Source organism: Erinaceus europaeus, chromosome 3 (assembly GCF_950295315.1).
Source record: "Erinaceus europaeus chromosome 3, mEriEur2.1, whole genome shotgun sequence".
NCBI classification, from domain to species: Eukaryota; Metazoa; Chordata; class Mammalia; order Eulipotyphla; family Erinaceidae; genus Erinaceus; species Erinaceus europaeus.
The window spans coordinates 21076823-21093969 of record NC_080164.1 but is presented as its reverse complement, the minus strand read 5'-3'; the positions used below and the strand labels follow the sequence as shown (position 1 = coordinate 21093969).

General features: G+C 48.4%; 1 protein-coding gene across 3 annotated transcripts in view; it reads right to left on the bottom strand.

Moving 5' to 3' along the window:
• Positions 1-13979: 13979 nt before the first annotated feature.
• The window catches only part of LCLAT1 (lysocardiolipin acyltransferase 1), a 157505-nt gene continuing 154337 nt past the window's right edge, over positions 13980-17147 (bottom strand). For all 3 annotated transcript variants that reach the window (XM_060186816.1, XM_060186817.1, XM_007523889.3), the window contains one exon: positions 13980-16623. In XM_060186816.1, the coding sequence (XP_060042799.1) occupies positions 16121-16623 (503 nt within the window). In that variant the 3' untranslated portion in view covers positions 13980-16120. The remainder of the gene's footprint in view (positions 16624-17147) is intronic.

The following is a 17147-nucleotide window of genomic DNA, read 5'->3' as shown; positions in this document are numbered from 1 at the left end:
CCAGCCTCTACACACAACCCCCATCCCCAAAGGTACACTGGGTCCCCAACAGCAGAAGGGGGACACTGCCCCTTCCTAATGTGAGGACATTCAGCCCAGCTTTCCCTAAGAGAAATGCAAATTAAATTCTGTGGTAAAAAATGACAATATTGTATGCTTTGGGACAAAATGGATGAAACCTGAGGTGATTATGCTTACAGAAATAAGTATAGAGGTGAAATACAACTATCAGATGGCTTCACTCTTAATGTGGAATCTGCACATGAATGAGGGAAGAGAGAGAGAGGCGGGGGGGTATAGCAAGAACACATAGGCCCATTTAAGATTAAACCAATAAAGAATTTATTTATTTATTTTAAATGGAGAGAGGAGGGGAAGACAGAGAGGGGAAGAGAAAGACACCTGCAGACCCGCTTCACCACCTGTGAAGCGACTCCCCTGCAGGTGGGAAGCCGGGGGGCTCGAACCGGGATCCTCATGCTGGTCCTTGTGCTTTGCATCATGTGCGTTTAGCCCAGTGCACTACTGCCCAACTCCCTGAATATGGGATTTATTTAGAAAGTCACAATAATCGTGAAGAAATGATTCCAGTTAAGAGAACAGGCAAAGTCTAAAATCTGCAATCAAACCTCCCAAGACCACCATGTGTGAGGATAAGTCTGAAATCCAAGCCAACAGGAGTGTGCTGCGGTGGTGACCAAGCCAAGAGAGCGTGCTGCTCTGAGCCCCTCCTTTTATGCATTCCCCCCTGTGTCTCCTCCTCTGGCTGATGTCATCACTCGTATGCTAATAGTCCCAAATTCCTGTTGGGGTCACAACAATTCCCCACTTCTGATTATAGACGTGGACGAGTTGTCGGTCAGTACAAGCATAGGAGAAATAAGCAGATCTTCAATGATACCAGGGTTACACCTGCAAGCTCTGCCTTCACCCCTAGAGTGTGGGCGCAATAAGTGGGTATCAGATAAGGCCCTGTTAGCCTGAAGACCTGTGGTCTGGTATCTGTTCCTAACCCAGAAACAGTCCATCACTTCAGGGAAGCTCAGAACAGAGACTTACAGAGGTGTCCCCAAGTTTAAGTAGCTCCTGGGTGGCAATCATGGCATATCCAGGGTGTTGGACTGCTGCAATCCATGCTTCAGCTCATTGTGTTCTTGTGAGGAGCTTGCAGAGGAATCGTAATACTATTTTTAAAAAGTAGACTGCTCTGAACAACACCCATATGCGGAGGTTGAGTCCAGTGAACCAGTTTTGGGGTTTAGCCACTATGCCAGATCATCTAAACTGCTGAGTGTCATGTTCCTAGCTTCAGACTGAAGTCTGTCCTATTGTGATTTTAGCTGTTTACTTAAATCATTTATATGTTGTCCACGATGGTTGTGGAAGGCCCCATGAAGGTGCCTCTGAACATCTTCCCAAGACTGGTAGTAATTAAAGGTACTTGGGTAATACACACAGACTGATACTCCGTGTCACACGTTAGTTTACTGCACATCCACAATGCCTGCTGGTGTTCTCCCAGCCAGGAGACTGCAGGGAGACTCAGGGCATCAAGTCTCTCCAGGATTTCCTGACCAATTGTTGTTTGGGTAACATCTCAGAGGTTGTGTTTTGAAAGTATTCGTTCATCTGATGTGCTGTTTGAACAGAATGGGACAGTGCTATGATAGCAGTTGAAGCCATAGCAGCAATTGCTACAATGACAATTATAGATGCTATTAGTAATCCTAAAAATCTCTTGCTCCTATGAATGTGTTCTAAAGCGGTAACATCCTGAGCCAGGGAGGAGTCACCTGTCCACTCTCGAGTTAGACTGACAGGTAGCCAGGCTTGAGCTCTCTGAGTATAAATAAGTGGATATATTGAGACGTGTTATATTTTGATGAGTGACACCAGGAGTAAGCCAGGTTTGTTTAGCTGGGAGTGTGACATTAAATGTAGAGTGCCCTTTTTTGTAGAAAGAGTGAGTATTAAAAAGAGAGGTTTTATCAAACTTTCGAATCATAGCAAAGATATAGGGTCGAGAGGTACAGATCATGATTTCTTGAACAGAATCTTTAGAAACCCATGATATCTTTCCAGTTTGACTATGATAAATTTGTCTAAGAATTCTTGGAAAAAAGGAAGTCCAGCTCTCCAGATATGTTTTCTTGGTTAAGGATAATAGACCGGACTTGTTTAAACGGAGTAAAGGTCCAGCCAATCCGGGGTTCCATTTAATATATAACCCGGAATAGTTAAAAGAAAAGGGATAATCACACATTTTGGAGTCTTGGATTAATAATCCTTGGGGCCCCAGTTCTGGATAGTCCAGTTATTTTTTAGGGTCTGTGTGGTGTAATTAACATATCTGCATATTTCCCAGGAGATGTTAGGATCTCCATCCAGAGGGAACAATTTTGTTGTACAGAGGAGCATTAGGTTTAGAGCTTGCAATACCTATTTCTCATTTTCCCGTGACTCCAGTGGTTTTGATAAAAGCTTGATGTTTGATTATGCTAACATGGCCTGCCTGGTTTGTCTACACCTTGATAAGTGTGGTTCATACACCATTTATGAGTTAATTTAACACAGACTTCTGGCTGTTCATTAGTAGTAAAAAAAAATGGAAGATCTTCTGTCAGAAAATACCAATCTGTTTGTAAAAGATGCCACCCTTGGTGATAGCCTTTACCAGCACAGGAGTTTGTACATTCTAACAATCTGTCTGGTGGTGGGAGCCATTCACCTCCTGTAACAGAGGAGTCATTGGAAGAGATTGAAGGCTCTGGGTACCCCCAGGTGTGTAATGTAAACACAGGGGGGTTTAGCACATGAGCCCAGTAGACAAACCCAGCACCAGGGAAGAATAAAGAAAGAGAACAATGAGGAAACAATAGCTTACCTGTTTCTTCTTGGAATTAATGGCTATCTGAGTCATGACTGTTATTATCATGTTTTCTCATGTGTGTGGCTTGTTACCTTCATCCAGGATTTTTGTAGCAACTTCAGTCAGACATTTCACACTTCCCCATGTGATGGGAGAGGCTATCAGGGTTTGAAGTGGTGCTCAGCAAGGACATCTCCCAGATAGAGTTGGGGTATCCCTTTAGCCAGCTCATGGAAAGGTTTCACTAGACGTGATGGTAACCACAATGCACCTGTTGGGGAAAGAACAGAGGCATACCCTCTGCCCCATGTTAGCAGGGGTGCAGGACCTAACCAATCATTTCCTTGTAATGGGTCCTTACACAGGACTTGTTGCTGGTCCCAGTTCGGGGCACCAGATGCTGGACTAGCTTCGTGGGCAGGAGAGAGACGACCAGGGACTCATGGCTGAGCTGGGAACACAGTTCAATCTTTATGGATGAGCGGGGATGCAGTTCAACAATCTAATCTCTATTCATTAGAAAATACTGTCCTTTATATCTCCTGAGGTGGAAGTGTCAGGAAGAGGAAGTACATAGGATAGGGGGTGGGGGGAAGGAAAAAGTGCATGAGCCAGTGGGGATTAAACCAATGAAAACAATGATTATGCAAATAGACCACAGTGTTAAGCAATACAAGCGAACCTAATGTGATGATCAAAACAGAAGGTCTTATAAGCAGAATTTAGAAGCATACCAACAACTTGTGGTCTTGGTAGTGAACAGTACTATGGAGAAAAATGACATTCAGCAGCTGTCTGACTAGATAAATTGCAACTTAAGAAACTCAATGTATAGAGAGCTTTGTGTAATTGTTCCTGAGTTGATAATGACATGTTAATATTTCCGTTTTTGTTTAAGAACCTGTATTTTTAGAAGTGCATTACAACATTCTACAATGGCTTGTCTGGTGGGACTGTAGGGTAAGCCAGTTACATGCTGAATATTCCACTGAGAAAAAATGTGCAAGAGTTTTAGAAATATATGCAGGGCCATTGTCAATCTTGATTTTTTATGGGGGATTCCTTTAGCAGCAAAGGCTGATAGGAGGTGCTTACAAGCATGGATTTCCTTGTCTCCTGACAGGTGGCATGTATGAAACCTGAAAAACTATCTACAGAGACATGAACAAATTTCATCTTACCAAACTGAGGGATGTGTGTAACATCCATCTTCCATAATTCATTACTAGAGAGTCCTCTGGGATTAACACTTATAAAAGGAGGAGAATTACGGGCAATAGCTTGACAATCTGGGCATGCCAGAATGACGGCTTGTGTCTGTTTTAGGGAGATATCAAATTGCTTAACTAAGGCTTCGGCACCTTGGTGAAAAGGGAGTGAGAATTAGTAGTTATATTTAATGTAGCAGGTATGACTAATTTGTCAGCTCTATCATTTCCCTCAGCAAGGAGACCAGGAAGACCTGTGTGGGAACAAATATGAGTTATAAAAAGTGGGCAGGTTCTGCTCCAGATAAGACATTGAAGAGTGTGAAACATCTGTAAGAGAGAAGGATCATTAGCATCTGAGAGTAAGGCGGAGTGAATATGTTTAACCAGGTCGACCACATAGGCAGAGTCAGCTAGGATATTAATAGGATCCTTGTCGAAGTGCTGGAGTGCTGCAATCACTGCTGCAAGCTCTGCTCCATGGGTTGAAGTCTGTGAGTCAGTCAAAAAATGATGCCACTGCAAATCACTCTGCCAGGTGAATGTCCCTTTGCCCATTTTTCCTGAACCATCAACAAAAACTGTGGGTACATTAGATAAAGGTTTGGAGGATATACAAGAGAAGAGTCAGATAGGTAATAGTTCAAGCCCTCTGAGTAATTTGTCATTAGGCAGAGTGAATTCTATGTCTCCCAGGTAATCTACTAAGGCAATTTGAAGTGACTCCTAAAAAAGCATAAGTCTATTAAAATCATGTTTAGTAAAACCTGGGTGAATCACATCAGGATGTTTATCAGTGAGCTGTTGTGAGCAGATCCTTCCTTGGGATATAAGCAAGATCTTCATATCTACTGAGGTTGCTACTTTCTTTTTTGGAGAATGTGGGAGGAAGAGCCATTCAACTACCTGGGACTCAGGATCAAATTGACCTAAGATACCTGTAAGGCTATGAGGAGTAGTAAGCATGATTAAGTGGACTCTGAAATTCAATTTAATGTGATGCAAGGCTCTGGTTAACAATCTCTAACTCTTGCAAAGCCTTTGATGATAATATTCTTGGGGAATTAAGGTCTGGGTCACCTTTCAAGGTACTGAACAGATTTGTAAGTTTGTAGGTTGGAATTCCTAGGGAAGGTTGCAATCAATTAATTTGACCCAGCATTTTTTGTAAAGAATTAAGGGTAAGAGTGTGTGGCAAATTTAATTTAACCAGCTGAAGTGATATAGTCTTGGTTGTAATATTATATCCCAGATATTTCCAAGGTGAAGTTAACTGAATTTTCTCTGGAGCTATCTGTAGCCCATATGACACTACATGTTTTAGGAGGGCCGTGTGATAATCTGACAGATATTAGATCTGAATGTGCTATTAAAATATCATCAATGTAGTGGTACAGAATGACATTTTGGAATTGTTCTTGAATAAGTGTAAGCACTAAATCAACATAATATTGACAGATACTGGGACTATTCTTCATTCCTTGTGGTAGGATATGGGACTGTGTGTAATCTTGGTAGAGCTTAGGGAAAACTCTCCCCATCCTTGGATGGAGGTCTGGAAAGACACCCCCTTGTTAGCCTCTCTCACAAGAGATGAGCAAAGGGGAAAAATGTCTCTCAGACTCAGTTTCCCCTTATCAGACACTCAAGCCCACAGAGATCTCACAGTTTCTCCCCGCTAACTGCAGGCCACATGGCTGCCTGCTTTAAGGTTCATTTACTCAAAGTTCACCTCACCTTCTGATCACAAAGGAGAACACACCTTATCACACACTCCTAACAGTGCCCTTTGATGTCCTTAATTTGCATCAAACCTTGCTTATCTCCTCTCTATCTCACCTTAACTGGTTCAACCCCTATTCTCCTCTCAAACGCCTTTGGGTAATTAAATGCCTGCATCAGGAGACTAATTATCTTGACCTTTATGTATCTGCATCAATTCTTGTCATACCAGCCCCCTACCATAAGGACAAGCTGACCTTTAAGAGACCTGTAATTTCTGACATATTTGAAAAATGTTCTTTGTCTGCATCCCTATTTAAACCCAAGTCCAACTTCCAATAAACGAGAGTGTTCCAATTCTCCCCAGTGTCTCTTGCCTATATCGTTGAGTCCTTGAACTAGTGAGGGAGAACTGGTCATTTACCTTCCTTGCAGAGACTCACCCTGCATAAATGCCAGCAGTAGGACCTTCCATTAAAACCTCTGGAGAGGTTTGGGTGAATTTAGAACGGGTAGGGAAAAGGCAAATCTTTCTTTATTTTCAGGATGAAGTGGAATATTAAAAAAACAGTCTTTGAGATCTGTAACTATCAAATGATATTCTCTGGGAATAAGGGCAGGATTTGGGAGTCCTGGCTGTAAGGCACCCATAGGCAACATCCGAGCATTGACTAGTCTTAAGTCATGTAACAGTCTCCACTTGCCAGATTTTTTAGGTGTGCAGAAAATAGGGGTATTCCATGGGCTCTGTGACAGTTCAATATGACCAGCCTCAAGTTGCTCATTCACCAGTTCTGCAGAATAGCATTCTGAAGTTTATTCCCATTTAATGGCCACTGATAAACCCAAATGGGGGGGTCCTGGTATCCATTTAATTTTGAGTGATGGGAATGTTGCAGTGGCCTATAGGATAAATTTGGCTGGGCACATAAATATATATGTATTTATGTTCTAGTAAGTCATGACCCCACAGTGAGACAGGAAGGTCTAGGACATAAAGGCATAAGGAAGCAACCTGTCCCTCAGGTCTCTTGTGGGTAAGAAAATCTCTACTCTGTTTAGAAGCCTTAGATCCTCCTACCCTGGATAGGGTGAGATCTGCAGAGGTAAGTTTCCATTGTTTGGGCCAATCTTTAGACGCAATGATAGTAACGTCTGCTCCTGAGTCTAGTAATCCAGTAATAGGTTTCCCTTCAATCAGCACAGTCAGGAGGGGTCATTTAGCAGAAATCTTTATGGCCCAGAAAACATCAGTACTGCCAAATCCACCACCACCCTAGGGGGTCCATCTGATGGTCTTTTTAAGCAGGGAATAAGGATTAATTGTGCTGCTTGGGTGCCTTTGGGAAAGTGACAGAATCCTTTGCTGGAAATCATAATTTTAATTTCTCCTTCATAATCAGAGTCAATTACACCTGGGTGTACCTGAACGCCTTGGGAAGTTATACTAGACTGCCCTAGCAGGAGACCTGTGAAACCTTTTGGGAGAGGTCCCCATACATTGGTGGGTACAATTTCTATTCTGTCTCATTCAGTTAAATAGCATTCTTGTGAGAAGGTAAGATCTAATCCTCCACTGCCTGGGGTACTACCATGAGACCATTTACTGAGCGTCTAAGAACTGATTGAGGGGTTCCCAGATTGGCTGAGGCATCCCTGGCAGGCTTGCTACTGACCAGGCCTGTTGTGGTTGGCTGTTGGTCTGAGTCATAGAGAAACCCTGTTTTTTGTGCTGGGCCTGAAGGCGTAGGCCCTGCCTCTCGTTTCCCAACAGAGAGTTATCTTCTGTGTCGGTTCTGAGTGGACAGTGGATCACCCAATAAAATCCTTTTTTTGCGGCGTGGACATTTAGTAGATGGGGGTTTTGAATATCTATCATTTTTATTTGATCTATAATTTGGCTGCAGGAAATTAGCTTTGCAGTCTCTCTGGATATGACCCTCATTCTTGCATTTAAAGCAAACTGGCATAGCCTGTGCTGAGCCAGCAAAAAATGTGGCATGATTTACTGCTGCCATGACCTGTGCCTTAAGAGTTTGCATCCCAGTTGAACTACATGCCTTTATCATTTGAGCAATATTTGAATTTTGACCCTTAAGTGGTCCAAGGATGTCTTTATAGTCTTGATTTGCATTATCATAAGCCAATTGTTTGATAAAAACTTCTGCGGCTTCTTTGTTATCAATTTGTCTGTCAATCGCCTCCTGTAATCTATCAATAAAATCCATGTAGCATTCTGGAAGATATCACTGAAGGAACCAGCTGGAGTGCTTGGATCAGGAATTTTATTTCAAGCTTTAACTGCTGCCTGGGAAGCAAGCCGCATCCCCGTTTCATTCATCTGTTCACTGGGAAAGGCAAAATTACCCTCACCCATTAATTGATTAGGGGGAATTTTGTTCTCTATAGCTAAAACTGTTGTGAGCTCCTTATATTCATGAAACCACAGAGCACTCACAGAATTTGGCATTACAGTTTCCACTAAGTGTTTCCAAGCATATGGGAGCAGATAGTAGGTATCTGTTATGGAAGTAACACAGCCTCTCGTGAAGGGAGCCTGTAGGCCATTGTGCTTGACTGTCTGGGGTCACAATAGTGTGTAGGGGGGAACAAACTGTCTCTAAGACTTGTGAGAACTCTGGTGGTTATCTTTGGAAGGTGTAAGGGTGGGCACACAGAACTTAGGTGGTGGGTGTGATATGGAAGTATGCCCTGCCATTATATAGTCTTTCAACCTACTGTTTAACCACAAATAGAAAATTAAACAACAAGCAAACAGAGTCCCTCTGTCTCCCAGGATTCTGTGTCCATCTACAGCCTCATAATTAGTGCTTCTGTTTGGTCTTTCTCCAAGTCTCACCCATCGCAATGATCTGCATTTTAAATGGCTGCTAATCGGGTAAGGCCAAAGACTAGCTCCTCCTTTGCTTTCAAGTATTTATTTACTTATTAACATAAGAGAAAGAAGGAGAAAGAGAACCAGAGAATCCCTCCAGCACATACGATGCGATGCGAGGGATCAAACCCAGGACCTCATGCTTCCAAGTCCAGCTTTATCCTCTGGTCTGTCTCCCGGGCCACAAGTCTTCCTGGTTTAATTGCATTTCTCGGGACACTGGGAGGTTGTGTGTGTGTGCTTATGCTTAGAGCAATTAGAATCCCACCTCTGCTCACTTGGGAGGACTTATCTTTCTTACTGACTTGTGGACATTCTTTATATATTCTGGATATTCTTTTAGTCTTATGAACTATAAACATCCTCTCCCAATATGCAATTGTATCATGTTTTGATTTGGGTGAGAAACTATTATTTGTAGGGGGTGAAAATGCTTGATTTCAACATAGTCAAAATTCTCAGTCTTCCTTTAGAGTATGTGTTCTGTAAATAAATAAATAAATAAAACCTCTTCCCTGTCTCAATTTGGTATATAATTGTAACAATTTTTTTTTTCAGCTCTGCTTTGTACATTTGGACTGTAATCCACCAGGAAATTGGGTTTTGGTGTAGCAGGAAGTGAATATATTTTTTCCAGTTCAGTTAGCCAAATGTTTTTATTTTCTTGTTGCTGATTTGATTTGCAATGACACCTCTGTTGACACCAGGGATCTTTCTTCCATTTCTCCTGTCAGTGTGATGACTTAAGGTTAGGGGGAAGGGGGCAGGGGGGAAGGGACAAGTAGAGAGTTAGGAAGTTTCCTTTGTTCCCAGCTAGTCAGTATTTCTATTGTGAGTGGGCCGGGTCCTAGAAAGGGCTCTGCATTCACTTTGGAGACAGTACTTCCTTTCATCTACCTGTGTAGTGAATTACAACCATAATCATTGTGCTTTTCATTCATTTTACAAACAGGCTAAAATGGGTTTTAAGACTAATTTCTTCTGTATACTAATGGATTTCTTCATTTCACATTTTGCTCAAGACTTTTACTACCTGTTCACAATGGGTAGTGAACTGTAAGTGTTCTATTTCCTTTACTCTACTTTCCTATTTCTGTTTCTGTCTTTATTTTTTTTTTTTGGGGGGGGGGCACAGAGGGCCATCCGTGTGCCCAGCCCCTAGATGCCACCTGGGCTCAGCAGTGACAAGAGTTGCCAGGTTGTGTATGTGGGGCACTGCAGGAGGTACTGGGGTGGGCATCCACAACACCTGTCCCCCCCCCCCCCCGCCATGGTTCCGTGTCCTTGGGGAATGTGGGAAGACCTGTTTTGTGGGACCCCCAGAGAAGGGGGCCCTCAGAGGAGAATGCTGGATTCCCCAGAGAAGGAAGCTAGGGGTCTCCAGAGGACGGGGCGTCCTCAAAGAAGGAGGCTGGGACACTGCAGAGGAGGAGGCTGGGGTTGTCAGAGGAGGCTGGGCCCCTAGCTGTGGTCTCCCTGTGGTCATCCTGCCATGTGCACACATCCTTCCCAGGACATCTCAGAGCATCAGGCTGACCTGCTCTCTGACCAGGCTGAGTCTGGGAACATCTGACCCCAGTAGGAATAGGGCTGTCACTGCCTGGGGATGACTGGGCTGACACAGGTGAACAGAAGCTGCCCTTTGTTCCCTGACCCCCACAACCAACCCCACCCCAGTCCAGGGCTCAAAGCCTCGCCCTTCCTTCCATGCAGGGGGAGATGAGGCAGGCCCTCTGTCTCAGTGGGGAGACAGGGGTTCTTTCCCCGCAAAGCCAGTGGGGAGTACAGGGCTTGATTGACATTGTAGGACAGTGGGAGACCCTTGATCTCAGCTTTGGCCCCTCATCTAACCATGCCACACTGATTGTGACCTAGAAAGAGGTCTAGCTGGGGGGGAGGGGCGTTCATCTCCCCCAAACCATGAACTTGGCTGGAATCCAAGCCTGCTGCTCACTGCCTCTGCCCGACTCCTTAGAGGCCCCAGGCCCACTCAGGACAGCTCCATGTCTGTCCTGATCTTGACATTTGCAAAGGATACTGTTCTCTCTAAACTGCCTCTCAGTCTGGGGCTGTCTCCTGATGATGGGGGGTGTGGTGGTCAGCCTCCTCATGACTAGATGAAGGCAGTGCATTTTTTTTTTTTTAGGCAGGGGGCACATGCTGTAGGAATGTCCCAGGCCTGGTGGTGGCACTTGGTCACTTAGTTGGGGGCCTCAGGAACAGGGAAAATTCAGTTTCTGCAGCTCTCCCTCAGCCTTGGGGAGGGGCTGGGCCACCCCCACCCCTTTGGTGACCACAGAGCTTTTTTCTCTTTGTCCTGCACTGGACAGGACAAAGTGAGGCCGCCCTGGATCCACTTCTCCTTAAATGTCCTGCCCGCCCCCCACACCCCCAGATTCAGCACATGGGGTGGGGGGCGGGGCCTCCATCCTGGCTCTACCTTGTTGGGCTCATTGACTGTCTCCCTTCTGACATTCACAGCATGTTTGCTTGGGTTGTAACTCTTCATAGAATTGAGTTCCCAAGTGGAGGCCACAGTACAGAATGCCACTGTCCTTCTCTCCCTTGAGTGTCCTCATTTTGTTAGGGGAATGTTAGGGCCAGGGGGCTCTGGACCATTAGGGAGCAGGTGGTGGTCCCTGACTGGCCCCCCAGCATCATTTTATTTGTGCTGCTGGAGCTGTGACCAGGTGTGCGCCACAGCTCAGCGATCTGAGGGACAGCTCTCTGTGAGTGGGCTTGGGGGCCGTGGTAAATGCAAGGCCTGGTGCAGGTGTGCCCCCCCCCCCAGTCCCTCCCTTGGAGAAGGCACATACACAGCTAGGTCTGTGCTTTCAAGAGCTCAGACACTAATGCTATAGTGTAGTGACTCGTATCATTTAAGAAGACTTCACTCTTATAAAAGAATCTAATTTCATTTTCCAGAAGTGGATCGGTTTGCAGAGCCAAAGAGATGTGTGTGATTTGAAACGTGGGCTGTGGCCCTGTGAGGATCTTCTCTGAACGGCTTCCTGGGAGGCATGGATGAGGGCTTGCTGTGTGGAGGGAGTGGATGAGAGGCTTGTTATACACTGTCTGGGATAAGAGAAATATGAGACGCCCTTATCTTGACTTTCCAGAAGCTCCAAATCTGGCAGAGGTGATAAGACTGAGAAATCACCCCAGCATGGGATCTCATACATTACGGGGCGGGGTGGGGGTGGGGAGGGGCACGTGTGCAGATACAGCAGCTGGCTTGAGCCCTTGGGGTGGGAGAAGCCTATGCAGACCCGGGGCAGATACCAAGGTGGGGGACCCTAGGGGACGTGGGAGGTTGGGGGGCCAGTGAGGTCCAGGGGACTGGTCCCCTGTCTAGGCTGGGGGTTGGCCTGGAAGGGAGTAGGTAGGATCTCTGGGAGAGACAGAGCAGAGATGGGGAGGTTCCTCTATTAAATGGGGCTGGGGAAGGGGAGCTGGGTCCAGTGGGCTGAGAGTGGAGGTGGAGAGGAGGTTCCAGATCTGCCTGGTTGGATCTGCTAGGAAGACTGTGTGTGTGTGTGTGTGAATGCTACCTGCTGAGGCTGGAGAGGGAGAAGGGGCAATGCTGGTAGACTCCCAGCCTGCAGGGCAGGACAGAGAACTGCAGTGGCAGCAGCAGGGTGGCAGTCAGGGCTGAGGGCCCAGTGTCCTCTGGCTAAGACTGGAGCCTAGGTGGAGGCAGTGAGGATGCCAGGTAGCAGTTGCTGTTCAGATGTGGGGATGCCACCCTCGGGCTCCCTGATACTGGCGCTTATTAGACAAGGTGCAGCCTCCTGTGTGTCACCCTGCACCCCCCCCACACACACACACTGAAAGGCACTGCTTGCACCCCTGCACTGGAGTTTGTGAAACTTTATCAGAGGTGAATGAGTGGGTGACCCAGGTTCCCGCTCTGCCCTCTGACATCCCTGTGATGCAGAAGACTCCCCTCTCCGGCACCCCATCACCCACGTGTGTCTGTGCTGCAGAAATGAGTTCTGAGCCGACTTGAACCTGAGGTGTGGGCTGGGCAGCAGCAGGTGGGCTCCTGTGAACCAGAACCCAAGTCCAGTCCCTGCCAGGGGAGCACGGTCGCCTCGAGCAGCTTCCTGGGAGCACCGTCCAGTGGTGGCTGCCTGGGTGGGGAAGTACCCTCCCCCAAGAGCCATGCTCAGGGTCTCGGGCTGGCAGACAGTAGAGTTGAGAAAGACCTCCCCCCCCCCCCCCCCCCCGCACAGACAGGCCGCAGGAAGTGACCAGCTTCTTGCTGGGGGCTCTGTGCCCCTCAGTCCCAGGACCACACCCTGAGCTCTCCTAGGTGTGATCTCACAAGCCCAAGGCTCATCTGAGAACCCCAAAGTATGCTGGGGTGCTACAGAGCATCCTGGACAGGCTGGTGAGAGGACAAGGTTGTATCCTCTGCTGCTGTGCTCCTGAGGGGGTCCGTGACCCCAGGCAGACAGGAAAAAGCTGGGAGTCCAGTGACATGGACCCCGAGGGAAAGGCAGCTGGGGAGAGTCCACTGGGAGGGTGCCTATCTTGTCATGCACAGGGCATGCTTTGAGGCCAGACACCACATGATGGGAGCCCTGGCATCCAGGGAAGTTCAAGTGCTCTCTGAGGGAAAAGCAGCCGAGAACAGTGGAGTCACACATGCGTGAGGCCCAGGCTCCACAAACCAAACAGAAAGGGAAGGTCTTTTGGGCAGAGGCCTTCTGCAGAGGTGGGTCTGTGGCGGCGGACCTGGGAAGCGAGACATGTGGGTCAAACCCTGACAGGGGGGATAGGGGGGAGGTTGTGGATTTCTTGCCTTCTCCCCTGTGACTAGCCAGCTTTCCAGGGTTAGTGGAGTGGGACTGGGGGCAGTGGATTCCTTGTTGGAGGCTCTGTCTTTAGGCAGGAACAGGGGGTTCAAAAACAAGTTGGGGGGAGCCTCTCCCCTCTTCTCAGTTGTCACTGTGAGAGGGGCAGGTGGGAGCGGGCTCTGCTGTCTCCCCACCCACCCCCATGCCTGAGTCTGTCTGCGCTGTCAAGGAAGCCCTGTGCATTGGCTCTTCTAGTTGAGGGCCCCATCTCAAGTCCAGGGCTCTTACGGCTGGTGCCAATGCTCCCACCTGTGGGAGCAGGGCATAGCCCCTACCCTGGGGGGGTCCCACTCACAGACTACCCCCTCCCCAGAAGCCTAGCTACTCACTCTTCCTTCCACACACTGCAGGGCTGAGAGGGGCAGGGCAGCACCAGCGCCGCACTCTTCCCTTTCACTCCTGCAAAGACAGAAACTCTGGCGTTCATTCACTTTGCTTTATTCTGGGGTGTATATTACAGGTAACACAACCCACAAGACATACCAGTGGACATCAAGAACTAAGGCCGTTCCGTGAGTTGTTTTTAAGTTGGTATTTTACACATAATGATCTTTTACAAAATAAATGACCCAGGCCAAGAATCTCTTTTTTTAAATAAACACAGGAGGGAGGGGTCGGTGACTCCGAGGCCAGGTCTGGTCTGACGTGCAGGTGCAGGCTGTGGCGGGCGGGGCCTTTTGCTGTGACTCAGCGCCCCTCTGTGGCCAGCCCCCTCTCCCATGTCACAAGGTCCTGGCTACCTCAGGAACAGTATTTCCAAAATCCATGTCCGTCTCCGTGAGGAGCAAAAGGAGTCGCATCCCCAGGACACTGCAGAATCCTTGGGCCGAGGGGGAGGACGGGACCCTAGCTAAGGCACTGAAAGCACGTTGTTCATAGAAAGAAATGTAAACAGCTGGCCGCCACCAGGCTCCCAGGCTGAGTCTCAGCATGTGAGTGGGAGGCCTGGTGGCTGTGGCTGGGAGTCATATCTTGGCTGGGCCTCCCCTGCCTTCACACTGCGAGGTTCTGTGCAGGGAACACATCTCAGAGCCACTCACGAGAAGTGACAGGGAAGGGCCACGTGGGACACTTTGATGGTGGCCTCCTGTGACTCTCCCTCTGTCTTCTGTGTTCTCGTGCTGGCTGTGACAGTGGCTTTGGGGGGCAGAGCGGGAGCTGAGGGGGGGCAGAAGGCGCTGTTCCTATAGGTGAGGGCTTACGTGTCAATGGTCCTGTTGAGCCTGTGCTCTTGAGGGAGTTTCTAGTGGGTGGACAAACTGCATTGCTGTGATCAGTGACTCTGCCATCTGTCCGAGGCCTCGGGCTGAGTGGGGAGCGAGCAGTGAGTGTGTGGATGGGACAGGCGGCAGGCTGGCTCCCTGGTGGGCAGGTGGGGATGGCTTCCACCCTGCATTCTGGTCTTCCGCTTGTTTCAGATCACAAACTGTCTCTGTGATTTTTTCCTTCCACGGGAAGAAAAATGTGTAGGGAAACACAAATAACTGCAATAGCCAAAGGAGTCTTACGGCAAACAGGAAACCAGAGCCAAGAATGAGGGGCTGCTTTTTTTTTTTTTTTTAATTTCTATTGTTGCTATTGTAGTTGGGGCTTCACGGCTTCTGACCAACTTTTCCAGGCAAGAGAAGAGAAGAAGGAGGAGAAGTAAAGAGGAAGAAGGAGGGAGGGAGGGAGGAGGGGAGAGAGACCACAGCACCAAAGCCTCCCCCAGTGTGGTGGGACAGGCTCAACTTGGAGGACACACATGGCCAACCTCAGAGCCTCCCCTCTTCCTGGCAGATTTGAAAGAAGCATCTGGAGAGACACAAGGTCAGCAGAGCCCGGTGCAGGCAGGATGCTCTCCTAGCCTTGCCCGTACCCACTAGGTAACCGGGCATTTCCAGTTCTGGGACTGCACCTGATGGCAAGATGCTAAGGAGCCAGTGCCCCGGATTCAAGACCAAGGGCAAGTGCAGAGCTTTCTCTTTGGCTGAGGTGTCAGAGCGCAGAGCCTTCAGTGGCACCAGACACATGGGGCCTGGCTTCCCGGTGAGGAAGGGTCACGGTGATCTCCTATGACTGCTCAGCGTGGGGATAAACACCAAGATTTTTCAGAGAATGGAATGCTTCTAGCAGAAGGAGAAAGGGCTTCCATCTTCGGGACTTAAAGAAGGACTCCATGGAGAGAAGGGTGCGGGGACACTCACTGGGCCATGTGGGAGGGGCCCCAGCCCTGCACATGGCTCTGGCCCTGGGCCATCTCTGACCTGGGGCCATCTGTCTGGAAACAGTCCGGACTCCTTCATGCGTCCTGTGTGTGCGCCTGGCCTGCTGACTACCTGGGACCGTTGGGTAGTTCCACTGCGATCTCTCCCAGCTACACAGTATTGGATTTACATTCAGAGATTAAAAAATTGTGTGTGTGCAGCAATATTTCCCCACAAAACTAAGTGCAAAATATCTTTAACAAATAAGGATGGCAGTAAGAAAGATTTGCCATAGTCATGCAACAGTTGCACCCGGTCCCCACGGGCTTGGCTGCGCCCCAGGCCGGGCCATGGCGCTCAGGGTGGGGCCGGAGAGCCTACTCACTCTTCCTGGCTTTTGCGTGCGGTGGCCTGTGCCACCGGCGGTAGCAGGCCAGCTCAAGGAGCTCCAGGCCGCCGAAGATTCTCTCCTGCAGCACGAAGACGAGGATGGCGAGGATGAAGTACCAGCGGACCAAGCTGTAAGAGTAGATGAGCAGGCACATGGCCGGGCTGAACAGGCTCCAGTAGACGAGGGAGAGCAGCTTAACAACCAGCACCCTGAGCTCTGACTTGCAGGGTGGGACCAAGCTCTGGCCAGTGAAGCGGAAGTTCCTGTCGCCCTGGTAGAAGGCCTGTAGCCGCGCCTCCTTCTCCTCCCAGCGCTGCTGGCACCACAGTGCCAGCTCCTCCCTGCCCTGGGGCAGGGCCTGCACGGGGTAGCGGTGTACGTGGAAGTGGATCTCCTGTGGGAAGTCCCCCCGCAGCAGGTGCTTCTCCGTCTGTGGGATGTTGTGTGGGTAGGCCACTGTGATGTCGTGCACTGCGTCCAGGTTCTCAGCTGCATTGGGCAGAGAGAAACACATGGCAAAGTCAGGAAGGTTGAGGTGCTGACCTGCACAGAGCTAAGCCCCTGCTATAAACACCAGGTCTACTCAGTGCCAGCTTTTCCCTGCCTGCCAATAACCAGAGACTGTTATGAAGATAGTGTTCTCCTTGGCTGCCCCAGCAGCTGTCCTCTAGTACCAAATGGGACTTGGGACAGGAAGGGCCTCTGCAGATAGGCCCACACTTCCTGCTAGCACCTCCTTCTCTCCAACACCTCCTCACCTCCTGTCCAAGGGGACCATAACAGCGCCCCCAGAATCACACCTGAAAGGGGCCGGGCATACAAGGAAACCTCCTTAAGTGCTTTTAGTTTTAAAACCACATCGACTTGAGGTCTGAGTACAATGCTAGGCCTTACCACCAGTTCTTGAAATCTCATGAACAATCATTTTGGGGTAAGGTATTTACAGTCAAATTGCACTTTAGATGCTGGAGCAAGGACTAAACCATGGCCTCTAACTAGACCCTCATTCTCAG